This window comes from Myxine glutinosa (genome assembly GCF_964187855.1).
Source record: "Myxine glutinosa chromosome 12 unlocalized genomic scaffold, kmMyxGlut1.1 SUPER_12_unloc_1, whole genome shotgun sequence".
Taxonomy (NCBI): domain Eukaryota; kingdom Metazoa; phylum Chordata; class Myxini; order Myxiniformes; family Myxinidae; genus Myxine; species Myxine glutinosa.
This window is the reverse complement of record NW_027616355.1, coordinates 732,008-751,574: the sequence shown is the minus strand read 5'-3', so window position 1 is coordinate 751,574 and position 19,567 is coordinate 732,008. Positions and strand designations below refer to the sequence as shown.

General features: G+C 48.8%; 1 protein-coding gene across 1 annotated transcript in view; it reads right to left on the bottom strand.

The window, feature by feature from the left end:
• Window positions 1–19,355, bottom strand: part of LOC137437803 (leiomodin-3) — a 52,703-nt gene extending 33,348 nt beyond the window's left edge. The window contains exon 1 of the mRNA XM_068132441.2: window positions 18,980–19,355. Within this exon, the coding sequence (XP_067988542.2) occupies window positions 18,980–19,096 (117 nt within the window). The 5' untranslated portion in view covers window positions 19,097–19,355. The remainder of the gene's footprint in view (window positions 1–18,979) is intronic.
• Between the last annotated feature and the right edge of the window lie 212 nt (window positions 19,356–19,567).

Genomic DNA, 19,567 nt, shown 5'->3' with positions numbered 1-19,567 from the left:
AGATGCTTGCTCACTTGGACTTGGGGACTTGCAGCAGTTCCCCACTGGGGTGTCCTGTTGAGTGGTGGGATCAGGGAAGTCCCTCATGTCCTGGGAAGAGTAAAAGCGAGAGAGTGGCTGACTTCCCACCGGGCCAACATTGGCTGAATGAGGCACTCTGCGGAGATGGAGCCTGTTACGCCGGTACACATTGTTTGGGGTCCTCAGCAAATATGACCGGGGGCTGTTGTGGCGCGCCTCAACTACAGCCGGAATCCAATGCCTGGCCTCCGGGTTTGGCAACATCTTAACACTGTCTCCCGGCTGGAGCGGTGGCAAATCTGACATAGATGGCTTGTCATGATAGTATTTTTGTTTCTCCTTCTGTGTGTCAAGGCGTGATCTCACAAGGTGATGGTCATACCGCGCAGGCATGAGAAGAGTGCGGTTGCAAGGCAGTGTGTTTCTGGGGCGTCTTCCCATTAGGAGCTGAGCCGGGGACAAGTTTATTCCTTCAAGTGGAGTGGTGCGGTAGTCTAGCAGGGCTAAGTACTTATCTGCTGACTTCTTCCAGAGCCTTTTCACTGTCTGGATCGCTCTTTCTGCCTCTCCATTGGCACGTTGGTGCTTGGGGGACACAATGTCGTGAGTTATGCCATATTCTTTGCAAAACTGAGAAAATTCCTCTGACGTGTACTGACTTCCGGAATCGCTTCGCAGCTTCTCTGGAATACCATGTCGACAAAACTGCTGCTTGAGAGCTTCGATTACAGAGCGAGCTGTAATGTCCTTGAGGCAATCCACCTCCACAAACTTGGAGTAATAATCGACCGTGAGCAAATACTGCTTTGATTCGAAGTCAAAAACGTCGCTTCCAACTTCGATGAATGGAAGATCAGGCGTGTAAGTCGGCAAGAGAGGCTCCCGTTGCTGAGCGCTTTGATACTCTGCACACTTGCAACAATTCCGTACAGTTTCTTCGATGTCAGAGTTCATTGAGGGCCAATACATGACCTCGCGAGCACGCTGCTTACACTTGTTCACTCCGAGGTGCGATTCATGAATCAAGCTCAGCATTCTGGGTCTGAGGCTTGGCGGGATGACAAGGCGCATGCCTTTGTAGACAACACTGTCTGAGACTGCCAATTGCGTTCTGGAGTCAAAGTACGGACGGACCTGTGCTGGGACTTCCTTTCGGGAGTCAGGCCATCCACTTGCAATGACACCGCAGAGAAGGCTCATTTGACTCAGAGTAGCTTCCTGGATTTCGAGGTATTTCCCACTCGTGATCGCAAGGAACTGGAACATGTTCACAGGCTCAAGGTCTTTCCCAGCTTCTGAGTCGGTGTCCGGTAGAGGTGCACGGGACAATGTGTCGGGGAGCACCATCTCAGAACCACGGCAGTAGTTAACCTCCAAGTCATACCGTTGAAGCTTGAGCAACATACGCTGTAAACGCATGGGAGAAGATAGGAGAGGCTTCTTGAAGATTTCCTCAAGGGGTTTATGGTCATTATATACCACTACTGATTTTCCAAAGATATAGTAGTGAAATGCTTCTGTTGCATGGACGATTGAGAGCATTTCCTTCTCAATCATAGCGTAGCGACACTCAGTATCGGTCATACTGCGTGATGTGAACGCTATAGGGTTGCCATTCTGGAGCAAACAGGCTCCTACAGCGTTTTGGCTGGCATCGGCTTGTATTTCAACTGGCTGACTTACATCGTAGTACTGAAGGACCGGGGCCGAAATACATGCTTGCTTCAGCTTCTTGAAGGACAGCTCCTGAGCTGACTGCCAGGAGAACTCCACGTCCGCCTTGCAGAGATCACGGAGAGGCTTGCTTGTGTCACTTAGGTTGGGGATAAACTTCCCTAAATACTGAACGAATCCAAGGAAACGCTTGACGCCTTGTTTGTCTGTTGGACGTGGCATTTTCTCAACTGCCTTCGTCTTGAATGGATCTGGTAGCACTCCTTCTGCAGTAAGCAGGTGGCCTACATAAGGGACTGAGGTTCGCCGGATGAGGCATTTTCGGAAGTTTAGTTGCAGGTTATAACTTGTAGCTCGTTGCATAACTCGCTTCAGTACACAGTCGTGGTGGGTGATGTCACGACCAGCAACTAAAATGTCATCCATTACCGCTGTTGCCCATTCTATCCCTTCTAGCATCTGGTCCATGATTCGCTGGAATATCTCCGGCGAGCACCTCAATCCATAAGGGAGACGCAGCCAGCGGTATCTCCCTACAGGTGTATTGAACGTGGTCAAGAATGAAGAAGGCTCGTCAAGGCGAATTTGCATGAACCCACTGCGGGCGTCAAGCACAGAAAATACTTTGGCTCCAGGGATTTGAGCTAAAACTTCCTGAACAGTTCTCATTGGGTAGTGCTCACGTTTTGTGCACTTGTTTAAGTCTTTGGGGTCTATACAGATGCGGACTTTGCCGTTGCGAAGAGCTACTACCATGGAACTCACCCACTCAGTCGGTCGTTCTACCTTCGCGATGTGACCTTCGGTGACCATCTCTTGTAGCTTGTCAACTATTTGCTCTCTCAATGCTGCAGGCTGTCTGCGAGGAGCGTGAACTACTCCCTGTGACCCTTCTACAAGCTTGATCCGATAAGTTCCGGGAAGAGTTCCAGTTGTCTTGGCAACTTCTGGAAACTCAGAGATTACTGCTTCCTGAGACACATTGACTAGAGGCTGAACAAGAGACAACTTATCGAGCTTGACAATGAGGCCTAGGGCTTCCGAGGTAGCGCCTGACATTACATTCTCCTGATCGAGGTCAATGACCTCAAAACTGGCTCTAACGGTCTTGTTTTTGTGAGAGAGAGGGAGTGTCACGGTACCGACAGGATGGATAGTATGGTTCGAGTATGTTTTAAGAACTTTATGCGACGATTGTAGATCGCCTGCGAGGTGCTGGACTAACTGGTAGTCGTTGAGTGTTAGTGTGTTGCACCTTGCACCCGTGTCAATCCGGAACCGAGTCGGCTGACCCAGCAACGTGACGGTCTGTGCCCACTTGTCATGAGTAGCCGTATTGATGCTTGGTTGTAGAGCGGAGATCCTTAAAATTTCAGATTCCTTGACGAGTTCTTGAGGAAGATCTACATGATCTAGACTGGTCTCCTCATCAAGGGACTTTAGGTCGCGCAGTCTCTTCCGACACGCCGCAAACCAGTGACCAGGCTTCTTGCAGTAGGAGCAGCTAGAATTAATTGCTGGACACTTGGCTTGCCTGTGCACTGACTGGCCACATTTGCTGCAGGGACCGTCATTCCGAAACCGATTCTCAGCTTTGAACAGCTCGGTGGCTTGTGTATGCCTATCAGGCTTGCTCTTACAACGTTGAGTCTGGTGCTGAGTTCGTTCGTTTTCAGATCTGAGGGCTGAGATGAGAGCATCTTCATCTCGGACTATTCTCATATGTTTCTGCGAGAGCTCTAGCTGTTGGCCAATTTCTATAGCTTTAGCTAGTGAGAGCTCCTCACCCCTATCGAGTAATTTCTCTTGGACCCTCTTATCATGGCTGCCATCAATGATGCAATCGACGATTATGTCGTCTGGGTCTTGGTAATCGCAATCCATGAGAATTATCCTCAGATCTTTTATGAAATGATCAAAAGACTCACCACTCCGCTGGCGCCTTTGTTTCAGTCGGTGTCTGGCAACTCTTTTGTTCTTTCTGGGCTGCACATAGTTCTGGAATTTGTTCAGCACTTCCTGCGGGTCGTCTTTCTCTCCTTCCTCCCAAGATAGAGTTTGGTAGATTTGACGACCTTGTTCGCCGATCCACGTTCCGAGCCATCCTGCTTGACGAGGCTTCGTTATGTCTGCGAGCGGCCCTGACAAGACAAAACTGACGTGATTTCTGAACCGGCAAAACTCCTGGTAGAGATCCAGACTCTCCCAGTCGATCGAGGGATGATCAAAGTTCGGAGATGCCATATTTATGGAGACGAATGGCGGCTTATGGCGTGAATATCAACGAACTTCTGACACCATGTAACGAACTCAAGCAGACTCCATCGTGCCGGAAGCGGAAAGCGCGTTTATTGACGCGGTGATGATTCACTCGTGTCTGACGAATAAGCGCGTCCGATAAACCACAACAACAATGCAAATACAAGTCAGAATAATACGTTACAGGCGCCTCGGAGCTGTCATATTCACAATCGCGATGCACAACCAAAGTGACAGTTAAAAGGATTTGAGCCGATAGCTATTGCGGTCTTGTGAAGATCGGCGTCAGCAATCGAGAGAGCGGTCTGTTAACTTATACACCGCCCAAATACTCGTAGCTGTGGCATTCTCAAGCAGAGATTAAACCCATGGCGTTTGAAATTTGTTGGAGGTAATTATTTATTTTTACGATGTGCGTCTATATATATATATATATATCTGTGCAGTGTCTGTGTTGTGTTGTGTTGTGTTGTGTTGTGTTGTGTTGTGTTGTGTTGTGTTGTGTTGTGTTGTGTTGTGTTGTGTCTTGTCGTGTCGTGTCGTGTCGTGTCGGAACTACTCCCTCAAACTTTTGTCAAATCGTACCAAACTTCTGGTATGCACCTATCTCTCCCGTCGGTATGTCCTAAGGGTATTTTTTAAAGAAAATTTTTCCAAATGTTTTTTTTTTGGGGGAATTTTTTTTTTTAAACCTAAGTTTTCCACTTCAATTGTTTATAAAATGTGATATCACGTATATTACAAATACATTTGTGCATTATGATTGTTTGAATTATGATTGGTGAAACCATGACAAAACAGCAACTCAGGTACAGTCATTATCCTCAGCTAAAATAAGCCTGCTCCTCAGTAACGACGATGTATATACAAACATATATATGTGTGTGTGTGTGTGTGTGTGTGTGTGTGTGTGTGTGTGTGTGTGTGTATATATGTGTGTGTGTGTATATATTGTTACGGACATGACTTAGATGTTATGATGGGCCGAGCGGAATGGCCGCCGTGTTCGCACAGTTTACCCGATTACACTCGAACGTTGACTAAGTCGCGCTATGCTAAATCAATGAAGGAAAGGACACAACGGCTGGGATAAATTCAACGACACAAGGGGTACAGTTCTCAAGACCTCCGGAGGAGGATATAATATTGGTTATGCAGAACGATTAGATTACACGACAAGAGGTAAAGCACAGCAAGATGGACACTTAGACACAGTCTTATCTTAGCCCTGACAGACCACAGACAAACGGGACAAGACTGACTCACACAGGGATTGATGGCAAGGAAGGGCAGGCAGTCGATAGCTCAAGGTGCACCTTGAGCTCAGGGGCAGAATCGACCCGGTCCGGTCTAGAGATGCGGGGAGGTATCGTCGCGCTGGAGGTGGCGTCCTTTTCTCTCCAAGCTGAGGCGCATCTGACGTCACCTCCGTCTTCCTGCGCATGTCCCGCGGGGAGTGACACGCCCTCGGCTCGTTAGCTCCGCCCCAGATGGAATCGGTCCGCCGCTTCTTATTGGGTGCGGGGGGTTACCGGGCTCCGCCCTTGACGAGGAGCTGACAGTGAGCCCCTGCGTGGTAACCCCGTCGGAGCACATGGTCAATGGCGGCTAACCAAGCCGGAGTGAGGACGCACACTCCCCGCGCCGCCGCCGCTGTTGTTGTAGTTGTTGTTGTGGTTGTATGAGGAAGAGATGCGGGGAGGTATTGGGAGGTCCTAAACTTACTAATGGTGCCATACAATCACATTCTGGTGCAACGAAGAGTCAGAATTAATGGAAACGAGTCCTTAACTGACATAGACTAAGAATAACTAGCAGGATGTCCGAAAGTTGTCTACGTGAGATGCGGTGGACCTGGGCACGACATTTAATGGGGGAAAAAGGGGAAGGTCGGGGCTACAGAGTGTTGTTTACAGACAATGGGACTAGGGAATGGGGGATTGGGGATAGTTGGGGTGTATTGGGGAAATAGGGGAATATTTACAAGCGGATATGGATGGAGGCCAAATCCCATATCCGCAACATTGCACCCTTCTCTACCTCGGGGCGTCCCGACCCGATAAATTTTTACCTACTTTAGTGTGGCACTCAGATGTAGTTCCCTCTACTATTAACTCAACCCTGAGTGCGACAGTTTTACAGATGTTCACAAATGAGTAAATATGTCCCCCTGCGACGTTGCACCCTTCTCCTACCAGAAACACACCCACAGGATAACCGAATCACGGAAAGAATTCTCAAACTAAACATACAGCCGGTAGGGAGCATTATTTACACAAGACTACACTGATATTTACACTACGATCCAGGACCTGTTTTTGGAGGAACACATGCAGATGTTATGCATAGAGAGAGCACGCATGCCAGCATCGATACACCAACCCACGAGTGCTCTGTGGCCCTACGGCCTTTAATAATGTGCAGAGCACCCCATCCAAGCACCAAAAGCACCACCCCATCATGTACAGTCAGCACCATCCGGTGCGCCAATAAAGTGTTCGATAATCACCGGTGGTGTCGCAGCCGGCCGATGTTCTGCCGCTGGTCTTGCCTTCATGTGGTGTACTTGGCCTTCTGGTTTCCTTCAAAAATAAAGAAAGGCACCAACCGCGTCCATTTCTGTATTGTGGCCGTCAGGGGGCCAACTAAAAGTGGTTCACCTGTATGGCATAGGTGCCACGTTGACCCAGAGGTCCATCCACGGGTGGTGCTTGCCCGCAAAAGAACTGCGGTCCATGGTGGGCGGCCACAAAAATAGCGGTCCATATGGTGTATCGATCCCGGCAGCAAGCAGCGAAAGTGCAGGCCCACAACTGCAGAGCCAGCACCTCTCTCTCCTCTCTCTCTGCCCCAAAGCCAGATCCTCGGAGGTGGGAGACAAAAGAAGCAGACAAGTGAGTAAGGTGGTAAGGGCGCAAAAGTGCACGCAATACCAGGTAATGCACAGTAGGGGCACATGGGAACCAGGTGAGACAGGTACGTTCCTACCGTACGCCCCCCCCCCCACCAGGTAACCTACATTGCCCCTCCCTTACCCCTTACTGTATCCACAAAACACAACACTACCCATAAACATCTACTTTACAAATCAACAAACGTCCCTACTGTCTTCCCCGTTCCTCCCATAAACCAAATTCGTCTTCTCTCCCTCCTAACCAATCAAATTTGCCATCTCCAACTCCACATCAAAATTTGCCATCACCAATTCATCATCAGTCCCTCCTGAGGAGGGAGAGATGGAATCACCCCAATGTCTCATCCACGTCGTGATGCGTCTCACAAATCCAACAGCAATTCTCATTTCCTGCACACAGAACAAAGAAAACACAGGTGTGGAGTCATCATCATCACCTCAGGTAAGTGGCTGCGTATGGTGCGACAGGTTCATCAATCCTAACTATTTCCTAAATGACTTTAACAACTTTACATTACCCGGGGTCTTTCCCTGCCAATCCATTGGCCAACTTACACTATGGGTTCTACAAACCAATTCCCATTGACCAATCTGTGGTGCCTCTCAATTTGGGGTCTCACTCCCCCGATTCATCTCTCGGTGCCCTCGCACAATTTCTGGGCTGCGACGTGTAGCTCTCCTAGCTGGTCTACCCACCTGCACACCTCCACTACTGCAGTTGCCTCCGAGCTTACCTGCTCCTTACCCTAACCTATCTACCTGGGGAAGGCCCTCTGGCGCTCTCCCCACTCGGTGCCCTCTCTGGCACTGGGCTACCCGGGTCCGTCCTCCGGATCCTCGGGCCCCATCCACAACTCTACCGGCTCCCAGAGCCCACCTGCGGCCTCACCTGGCCGACATCCTCACAGTGGTGGAGTGCCCAAACCAACTACACACACTAACAGGCTACACGCCCAGCCATTTCCACAACACTAATGCACCCATACAAATACCATTCTGTCACCCGCACCACAGATGCCAATATCCAACCACAATTTACCTATACCCTCTACCTAACACTTACACTACCCGCCCCGGGTACTTGTGAAAGGGGTCCACTCTTCCCCCATCCACACCTTCGCACCATGCACACCACTCCGTACCACTTACTCCAACTCTCTCCACACCACTCATTCTCTGCTCCCTATATTCCACACACCTGTACTTGCACACCTGTGCACTCATGCTTGGTGCCACCTGCACCCTTCTCTCCCCAAGCGCATTCGCGCTGATCCACGACACTCACTACTCATACACTGCTCCACACACCTGTCCAGTTCTCACACAGCATCATCTCATCTAACTACTCCCCTCTGAAACTTGCGCTTCCCAGTCGTCCCTTTAAACTATTGCGCTCCCTCGTCATTATCATCCCTACTAATCTACCTGCGTCCCCACTACAGGTATCATTGTCACTAACTAACCTTAACGTTACCTAATGTCATCTTCGCTAGATCCCTACACACAATATCCTAACCCACCTGGGCTAGTTTTCACTGCCATACACCCCATAATCTATAGCGCATTTGCCCCACATGGGAAGGGTGGCAGGGATGCCACCCTTACCCACCGGGCCCATCGCTCACTACCAATTTTGCACATGAAATTTCAACAAATCAAAAATTTGCCAATCACTACCCATCATCTGCCAATCATTACTGCCAATCCTTTGCCAATCATCAAATTTTGTTTTTTTTCTAATTTTGGGTCCAAAACACTAACCTCATCACACAGTCTACTCACTAATGCCTCTCGGTGCGCCAATTCCCGTCCAAAGCCCGGCTTCGTAAAGCCGAGCAATGAATGCGGGTTGTTTGGTGCCAGCGGCTGGATACGTCCCGCATTCGGGGCAGGGATGGGGGCTTACCCGGCCCGAGATCCCACGCACCACCTCGGCGTGGAGCCATCCAATGTCCCGATCTCGACCTGCCGGCACGTCTCAATAGAAAGTGGTCGCCATGACGACCCTTCCTATCGGGCTGCCCGCTCCGCCTAGTGGAGCCCGGACGTGGCCGTTCCACGCGAGGCCCAGCATGGATCGCGCACGGCGGTCCTTTCGAACCCGCCGTGGCTCGGATCCCCGCTGGTTCTCGCGGCACGCGAAGCCCGGCACGCACCGAGGGCCCGCTTCGGCTAAAGGTCGACCTAACCTCTAACCCGGTTACCGTCGATGCCTCACCTGGATGCTTACAAGCATACGCTACCGCTTTCGTGCTCATACATCCAGCCGTTTCCATGCTCCTCGTCGTACCTTCTCTAACACACCCAGGTACACTCATTCCACTCCCAGCCTTGGTCACACACCTGACCACCGAACACTTTGGCACACATTCGTTGGTCGCACACCTCACCAACACACCTCTTCGCGCCCCCTCCTCGGTCACCTCTTCTGTGACAATCACAGGTGTGCTCTCACTCGCACACCCAACCACGTGCCTCACTACCAATTCCAGCGTGCATTCCCACACACGCGCTACCATTCCAGGTGTGCTTCCTTTCTCACCTGTCACAACCAACTCACGCTCCGTGTCACTCTTACTACTCTCACCTCCACTCTTCACAGCGCACTCACCCTTACTCTTGACAGCGCACTCTTTCCCCATGCACCTGTCCGTCACACATCTTTCTCGCACACCCTCTCCCGTTACATCCTCTGTAACACTCACCACAGGCGTGCATTCTCCCTTTACATCCTCCGTAACACTCCTCACTACGCGCTTCCATGTGCTCCCTCGCACACGCGCTACGACCGACTCACTCTCGCCAGCACCCTCACTCCTTGGCACGCACTTTTTCCTCACACACCCCATGGTCGGACATTCTCGCACACCTCCTTTTTCGCACACCAGACCTGTCGCACACTTCACCAACGGCCTCTCACGAACACCCGGGTCCATCTCGACCCCCAAGCTCATTAAATCACCTGGCGCATCATACGCACGACCATATTGGTCACCACTTACACCGGGTCCTCTTCCTCTTCGCTTCTCCTCCATCACCTGCGAATCCCTCATCCGGTTAATGAGCACATCATCACGATCCGAACACAGACTTTGGAGCAATTCTTTTACTTCCTCTTTTATCTCTTTCTTATCCCCTCTCCGTCGCTTCTTAATTTCGCTCACCCCTTCTTCCACTTCTTCTAATTTCTGCTTCACCTCTTTTATTTCCCGGTACGTCTCCTCAAGTTCGTCCTCTAAGGCTACCTTGACCGTTTCCATGTGCGTCCTCACCTGCCGGTCCTTCGTCTCCATTACCTCTGTCACCTCGTCCAACCTCGTTGTCAGTCCCTCACGTACCATCTGACATTGCCTCTTTGTCGCTATCAAGTCGTTTTTTATGTCGTTTTGTGTCGCTTTTAACCCTCCTAATACCGCAGTGTTCCTCTGAACCTGCTCCGTGAGTCCTTTTTGTCCCTCCGTCAGCTGTTCCACCTCCTGCGTCAGGTCCTCTATGCCCCCTTGCAATTTTACAGTCCCCTTTCTCACCTCCTTCTCCATGTGCTCCTTACAGTGCCTCACCTCCTCGCGCACTCCTCCGACCTCCTCACTCACACCTCTTCTGATCTCTTCTCCCATCACTTGCATCTCCTGCCCAGATGCCACCCTCATCTGCTCCATTTCCTCCCTGTGAGCATCCAGTTTGGTTTCTACCCCCATTCTGACCCCCTGTATCTGCTGCCCCATTTGTTTAACTTCCCTTTCCGCTTGGTCCCTCATGTCCCTCAATTTGCCTTCCATACTGTTTTCTAACCCCTCTAACCCCTTTTGCATCCCTTCCATTTGATTCTCTTGAGCAGCCATTCTATTTTCTACCCCCATTAACCCCTCCTGTATTTCCCCTAATCTATTGTCTAATCCCTCTATTCTACTCCCTAACCCTCCGATCTGGGCCCCCATGTCCTCCCTCAATTTCTCGCTATTGGACCCCATATCCTCCCTCAATTTCTCGCTATTGGACCCCATCCTTTGTTCTAACCGTTGGCTATTGGCCCCCATTTGGCCCTCCAATCGCTCACCCTGAGCATCCATCCGGTTCCCCATTACCCCCAATTGCTCACTCTGCAGTTTGAGGGACGCCTGCATTTGCACCATAAATTGCTCCATGAGGGCCTGCATTTGGGCCATCCCTCCCACTTGTGCAGCGGGTGCGGCCGCCGTAGCTATGTGCGAGGCGCCATTTTGCGCGCCCGCAACCTCGTGCGCGACGACGCCATTTTGCGACCCTGCTACCCTCACTGCTTCGCTCTCCTCATGTCCCTCAATTTGGTCCTGGATCGACCCTGCCTCACTCTCCTCTACCGGAACCCAGCCGTCTTGATCCGCCATAGCGCGAATTTCAAAATTCGGGTTTTTATTTTTTTTTGTAAAACACAATCAAATTTCGCCGTTATAATTTCGAGCGCGTGAAACGCGCTCCGGGACCGATCCCACTTCCCGACACCAATTGTTACGGACACGACTTAGATGTTATGATGGGCCGAGCGGAATGGCCGCCGTGTTCGCACAGTTTACCCGATTACACTCGAACGTTGACTAAGTCGCGCTATGCTAAATCAATGAAGGAAAGGACACAACGGCTGGGATAAATTCAACGACACAAGGGGTACAGTTCTCAAGACCTCCGGAGGAGGATATAATATTGGTTATGCAGAACGATTAGATTACACGACAAGAGGTAAAGCACAGCAAGATGGACACTTAGACACAGTCTTATCTTAGCCCCGACAGACCACAGACAAACGGGACAAGACTGACTCACACAGGGATTGATGGCAAGGAAGGACAGGCAGTCGATAGCTCAAGGTGCACCTTGAGCTCAGGGGCAGAATCGACCCGGTCCGGTCTAGAGATGCGGGGAGGTATCGTCGCGCTGGAGGTGGTGTCCTTTTCTCTCCAAGCTGAGGTGCATCTGACGTCACCTCCGTCTTCCTGCGCATGTCCCGCGGGGAGTGACACGCCCTCGGCTCGTTAGCTCCGCCCCAGATGGAATCGGTCCGCCGCTTCTTATTGGGTGCGAGGGGTTACTGGGCTCCGCCCTTGACGAGGAGCTGACAGTGAGCCCCTGCGTGGTAACCCCGTCGGAGCACATGGTCAATGGCGGCTAACCAAGCCGGAGTGAGGACGCACACTCCCCGCGCCGCCGCCGCTGTTGTTGTAGTTGTTGTTGTGGTTGTATGAGGAAGAGATGCGGGGAGGTATTGGGAGGTCCTAAACTTACTAATGGTGCCATACAATCACATTCTGGTGCAACGAAGAGTCAGAATTAATGGAAACGAGTCCTTAACTGACATAGACTAAGAATAACTAGCAAGATGTCCGAAAGTTGTCTACGTGAGATGCGGTGGACCTGGGCACAACATTTAATGGAGGAAAAAGGGGAAGGTCGGGGCTACAGAGTGTTGTTTACAGACAATGGGACTAGGGAATGGGGGATTGGGGATAGTTGGGGAGTATTGGGGAAATAGGGGAATATTTACAAGCGGATATGGATGGAGGCCAAATCCCATATCCGCAACAATATATATATATATATATATATATATATATATATATATATATATATATATATATATATATATATATATATATATATGTGTGTGTCTAAGAAGGTAATTGGTTTCGGGTGGTTTGTTGTCACATATCCTTTCCACTTATCTTGTGGGATAGTGAGTTAGACAGGAGACCGTGATGGGCAATGTTATGCTCATGGGGTTTATTGCATAATTATTGCTCAATAATAATGAAGGTATGCTTGCTCGAAGGACTAGTTGCTTAATAATGATGAGAAGCTGTGACAGTTAAGGTGCATCTCAGGTGGAATGCTGGGTCAGCTGTGGGACCAGAATAGCTCCTTTCATTAATTTTTTTACAATTATATTTTCGTTCTTCTGTTTAAAAGACATTCCTTATTGCCCTTCTTCCCCCCTTCGAAGGAAATGGAAAAGGAAAAGAGGAAGTCGCGGCCAGAAAGGCAGGCTCGAGAGTGAGAGAGAGAGAGAGAGAGAGAGAGAGAGAGAGAGAGAGAGAGAGAGAGAGAGAGAGAGAGAGAGAGAAAAAGAAAGAAAGGGGGGAACGAAGGCAAGATGCGCGCCTCAATTTTGACTACAAGTAACTCGGCCTGAGAGGGCTTGTGGAGGAGTTGACTGTTCACCCGCGAGGGCTGCCGGTTGGAAGCACTATCGAAGAGGGAGGGACGGGTGTTGAGCTGGTGTGGAGGAGAGCCTCTCGGTGCATGTGTCGTCGTTTAGCAAAGAGGGAGGGAGCAGAGGTGTTTTCTCCTCCGAGTATAGTCTTGGCCCACCTGAGGAAACTTACTGCTTTATGGTGTTGCAAGAATTGCCCAGGTCTGTTGGTTCGTGAAGCTTGAGGACACATCTCAAGAGAGAGAAGAGTGGTGAGGCACCATCCATGGGGCCTGCGGCTGAGACGAGGCCGCTGGAAGACATCTCAAACAGGCCTGCATCCCCCACCCCTCTTTTTATTTTTCTTTATACCCAGACAAATATTATTTTGTTAATTTCTTCCCCTCCCTCCCCCCCTTGGGATTAGATAGGGATATTGGGTGCGGCATTTGAATGTGTTGTCCGCATTGTCTTGGTGCCTGTCTGTCTTTATGTGATTACTTATTCTTTACCACCACATGTAAGTGGGATTTTCCTATGATTTTTGTATTGCTTAGTTGTATATCCTGTGTTTTGGTTTAATCCTGAGCAAAGGATTTGCATTCATTCCATTATTTTGAATTTGCATGGCATACATTTGCACACATTTGCATACTGTATCGGTGAGTGGGGGTGTAAAGTTGCGTCATCATTCGGAAGATACACCGCTCGGTCACATCTGACTGCTTAAACGGCGCAACACACACGGGGAATGTACTGACCTCCCGAATATGTCAATTAGGACCTCTGGAGCAATAGATCATACACCGAGCCCTCTACTCAAGGGCCAGGTCATAACAGCCATGAGCCTTTTTTTTCTTTTATTTTCTATACTGAATCGAGGCTCGTGAAAGAGCTGACAACCGCGAGGGAAAGACAGCACAGGGGGACCATGAGGGAAAGACAAAGACAGCACATGGGGACCGCGAGGGAAAGACAAAGACAGTACAGGGGGACCGCGAGGGAAAGACAAAGACAGTACAGCGGGACCGCGAGGGAAAGACAAAGACAGCACATGGGGACCGCGAGGGAAAGACAAAGACAGCACATGGGGACCATGAGGGAAAGACAAAGACAGCACATGGGGACCGCGAGGGAAAGACAAAGACAGCACATGGGGACCGCGAGGGAAAGACAAAGACAGCACATGGGGACCGCGAGGGAAAGACAAAGACAGCACATGGGGACCACGAGGGAAAGACAAAGACAGTACAGGGGGACCACGAGGGAAAGACAAAGACAGTACAGGGGGACCGCGAGGGAAAGACAAAGACAGTACAGCGGGACCGCGAGGGAAAGACAAAGACAGCACATGGGGACCGTGAGGGAAAGACAAAGACAGCACATGGGGACCACGAGGGAAAGACAAAGACAGTACAGGGGGACCACGAGGGAAAGACAAAGACAGCACATGGGGACCGCGAGGGAAAGACAGCACATGGGGACCACAAGGGAAAGACAAAGACAGCACATGGGGACCGCGAGGGAAAGACAAAGACAGCACATGGGGACCACGAGGGAAAGACAAAGACAACACATGGGGACCGTGAGGGAAAGACAAAGACAACACATGGGGACCGCGAGGGAAAGACAAAGACAGCACATGGGGACCACGAGGGAAAGACAAAGACAGTACAGGGGGACCACGAGGGAAAGACAAAGACAGCACATGGGGACCGCGAGGGAAAGACAAAGAAAGCACATGGGGACCGCGAGGGAAAGACAAAGACCACATGGGGACCGCGAGGGAAAGACAAACGCAGCACATGGGGACCGCGAGGGAAAGACAAAGACAGCACATGGGGACCGCGAGGGAAAGAGCTGCACATTGATACGTCTTTTCCGCATATCTTGTGGGATTATAAGTTGGACAGGTGACCTTGATGGGTGGGGAGGCTTGAAGGCTTGAAGTAGGGAGAGGATTGACACCAAAGGAGATTTGAGCCTGTGTTCCATATCGGAGATTTGAGCCTGGGTTCCTGCTAGGAGATATGAGCCTGTGCTCCATGTCGGATATTTGAGCCTGGCTTCCCGATAGGAGATATGAACCTGTGTTCTGTATCAGAGATTTCAGCCTGGCTTCCCAATAGGAGATTGGAGCCCGGCTTCCCGATAGGAGATTTGAGCCTGGGTTCCATATTGTAGATTTGAGCCTGGGTTCCATATTGTAGATTTGAGCCTGGGTTTAATATTGGACATTTGAACTTGGCTTCCCGATAGGAAATTTGAACCTGGGTTCCACATAGGAGATTTGAACCTGGGTTCCACATCGGAGATTTGAACCTGGGTTCCATATAGGTTATTGGAACCTCGGTTCCGTATAGGACTTTCGAACCTGGGTTCTGTATAGGAGATTTGATCTTGGGTTCCATATAGTACATTAGAACCTGGGTTCCGTATAGGAGATTTGCATATGGGTTCTGTATAGATTTGAACCTGGGTTCCATATAGGAGATTTGAATATGAGTTCTTTATAGATTAGAACCTGGGTTCCGGAAAGGAGATTTGATCTTGGGTTTAATATAGTTTTGAACCTGGGTTCCATATCGGAGATTTGAGCCTGGGTTTAATATTGGAGATTTTAGCCTGGCTTCCCGATAGGAGATTTTAACCTGGGGTCCATATTGGAGATTTGAGGCTGTGTTCCATGTAGGAGATTAGAACACAGGTTATATATAAGAGATTTGAACTTGGGTTCTGTATCGGAGATTTGAACATGGGCTCTGTATAGATTTGAACCTGGGATCCATATAGGAGATTTGAACCTGGGTTCCGTATATATTTGAACTTGGATTGCATATAGGAGATTTGGACATGGGTTCCGTACCGGATATTAGAACCTGGATTCCGTATCGGATATTAGAACCTTGGTTATGTATATATTTGAACCTGGGTTCTGCAACTGAGATTGGATCCTGGGTTCTGTATCTGAGATTAGAACCTAGGTTCCATATCAGAGATTATAACCTAGGTTCCATATCGGAGATTAGAACCTGGGTTCCGTATCGGAGATTAGAACCTGGGTTCCGTATGGGAGATGTGAACCTGGGTTCCGTATTGGAGATTTGAACCTGGGTTCCGTATGGGAGATGTGAACCTGGGTTCCGTATGTGAGATTTGAACCTGGGTTCCATATGGGAGATTTGAACCTGGGTTCCGTATGGTAGATTTGAACCTGGGTTCCATATGAGAGATTTTAACCTGGGTTCCGTCTGGGAGATTTGAACCTGGGGTTCCGTATGGGAGATTTGAACCTGGGGTTCCGTATGGGAGATTTGAACCTGGGTTCCGTATGGGAGATTTGAACCTGGGTTCCATATGTGAGATTTGAAACTGGGTTCCATTTGTGAGATTTGAACCTGGGTTCCATATGGGAGATTTTAAGCTGGGTTCCATATGGGAGATTTTAACCTGGGGTTCCGTATGGGAGATTTGAACCTGGGGTTCCGTATGGGAGATTTGAACCTGGGGTTCCGTATGGGAGATTTGAACCTGGGGTTCCGTATGGGAGATTTGAACCTGGGTTCCATATGCGAGATTTGAACCTGGGTTCCATATGGGAGATTTTAACCTGGGTTCCATATGTGAGATTTTAACCTCGGGTTCCGTATGGGAGATTTGAACCTGGTTTCCATATGTGAGATTTGAAGCTGGGTTCCATATGTGAGATTTTAACCTGGGGTTCCATATGGGAGATTTGAACCTGGGTTCCATATGTGAGATTTGAACCTGGGGTTCCATATGTGAGATTTTAACCTGGGGTTCCATATGGGAGATTTGAACTTGGGTTCCATATGGGAGATTTGAACTTGGGTTCCGTTTGGGAGATTTGAGCCTGGGTTCCATATTTGAGATTTGAGCCTGGGTTCCATATTTGAGATTTGAGCCTGGGTTCCATATGGGAGATTTGAACTTGGGTTGCGTTTGTGAGATTTGAACCTGGGTTCCATATGTGAGATTTGAACCTGTGGTTCCATATGTGAGATTTGATCCTGGGGTTCCATGTATGAGATTTGAACCTGGGGTTCCGTATGGGAGATTTGATCCTGGGGTTCTATGTATGAGATTTTAACCTGGGGTTCTGTATGGGAGATTTGAACCTGGGTTTCGTATGTGAGATTTGAACCTGGGGTTCCGTTTGGGAGATTTGAAATTGGGTTCCGTATAGGAGTTTTGAACCTCGATTGATGCAGTGTCTTTTATGATTGATGATGATTATTATTAGTATTATTGATTCATGCACCTTATCAGTCAGCAACAATATTGTATCTATCGTTCAACACGTTACAACAGTTATTTGTACCTGTTGTTTGTGCCCGTCTGATGTCCTTAAAAACACTAAGTTTCCTGTTTGGAATGATTTTTTATTTTGTTTGACTTCCAGACAGGCAGATAGAGTAAAAATATTATCTCCCTCCTCTCTGCGCATGCGCGATCGGGACGAATGCAGAGCCAAAGTACTGCTAAACTACAGGTTCGTGTTCCGATTCGTGTTTGAAATATAACATTCAATTGAAATTAAGTTGTTTCATGATCATAATCTCATGTTTCTAGACAGACAGACAGACAGACAGAAGTGAACCAATTGCTTAACCTCACCTTTTGCTTCGCGTGCATGAGGTAACAAGTCATGCTGTAAGCAGATCAGTGCATGGGATTTGTTATCCACCATTCACGGAAAGCAACAGGTGTACATGTTGCCCCAGGGTGACGAAACGCAGTAAGATGAGTAGTTAAAACAGAAATAGGAATAGGGAAGCCAATTACGTCTTAGCAAGAAAAAGTTACCTACGGTACAAGGAAAAGAAGGAATAAATATGTTTGTTGGATAGTCAGGTATAAGCTGAGTGACTGCAGGTTTGGGTGTTCACTATATACCAGTATAACACGTTTGTGGCAGTATTTAACAAATGTACCTTCATTAAGGCTTAAAAAGGAAAAGGAGAAGTTCACAGGTAAATCATAATTAATAGACATGAAGTGTTTTAAAAGTCAAAGTAGTTCCGGATTGGGGAGAAAGTAGGCACCAAATTAATTCTTCCCTCCAGGTTTTCAAGAGAGCTGTTCACCACCATCTCAGGTCATCCACCATTCAAAACCATGATCTTTTCTACACCTGAACACCCCCATCACATCCAAAATTTTGCTTATGTTTCCATCTTGACAACCCCTTGCATTCACCTCTACTCATCCTTACCTGTATCCCTTGTTTGTCAGTCTCCATCTACCTTCTCCCTAAGCTCTGCTATTTGTCACTTCCCCTTTCTCCTGTTGTTCCCTTTGCTATGTTGTGTCCTGATCTGTTCTGTGCCCTAGCTCTTCCACGAGCCTAGACCATGCACAGAGAGACAGAGAGAGAGAGAGAGAGAGAGAGAGAGAGAGAGAGAGAAGAAAGGAGAAAGAGAGGAGAGAGAGGGTGAGAGAGGAGAGAGGGTGAGAGAGGAGAGAGAGTGAGGGAGGAGAGAGAGTGAGAGAGGAGAGAGAGTGAGAGAGAAAGAGAAGAGTCGTCGAAGTGAACACAGACCCTAGAATGAAGTTCTAGAACTACCTAGCACCGTTTGTTTAACTTGAATGAATATTTTTTGGTTTGGCGGTGATGTTGAGTCTCGTTCGTATAGCCAGCGAAGGTAGATTTACGGTAACGCGAACCTTCATCTGCTGCACAGGTAGATTCTAAGTATGATGCAGATAACAAGAAGTTTCAAATGGAGGGCACACTAAACTTCCCTTTATGGATGCTATTTGTTACTCAACAAGCCTCTTGTTGTAAAGTATTTTTTATAGATTTTTGTGTTGCGTTACAATACGTGGCCACAAACATGACATTTTGTAGAATCCAAGATATCGCTGTGGCCTGGACAAAGGAAAAGAATTCTAAAAGCCGTTTACATTCACACATGGCCCCTTACCTCAAGCCTTTGCAACTCCCCAGCCAAAGCCTTCAACTGTTCTTGGGACAGACTCTCCAAGATGGCGTCCTCGTCCAAATCGTCCTCATTTTCTAGGCATCGATGGTGGAGAGACATTGTTTACAAATGTTGAAGATGAGATCCCTTTCGTCTTCTGTTTATAGAGATTAGAAATATATCCACACTTGATTTGACGGTCTCTGAGCGCTGGTTGTTTTCTTGGAATCCGAAACGGTCTCTTTCCGTGAGTTGTCAATACACCTCCACCGGTTGTGGAATCAGCAGACGACCACTGTCTGACCAGGGGACACTTTCATGGCCACAGTAAAGTGTTTGTGCACTGGTGTGAAGCAGCTAAAATAAGGCTTGCAGCATCAGACAGCTATTTTTAGCATCCCAGTCATGCCGGTGGCCACATGTCAACTGACCCTCTCTCTTAGACACGATATCACAGAGTAACAATGATGTTCCACAACACACAACGTCTCCACCTTGTTGGATAATGATTGCAAGGCCTAGTCAAGGTCTAAGCCTGAGTGACTCATCTGTGCTGTGTTTGCCATCATCGGATCGAATTGATTGGTTGAT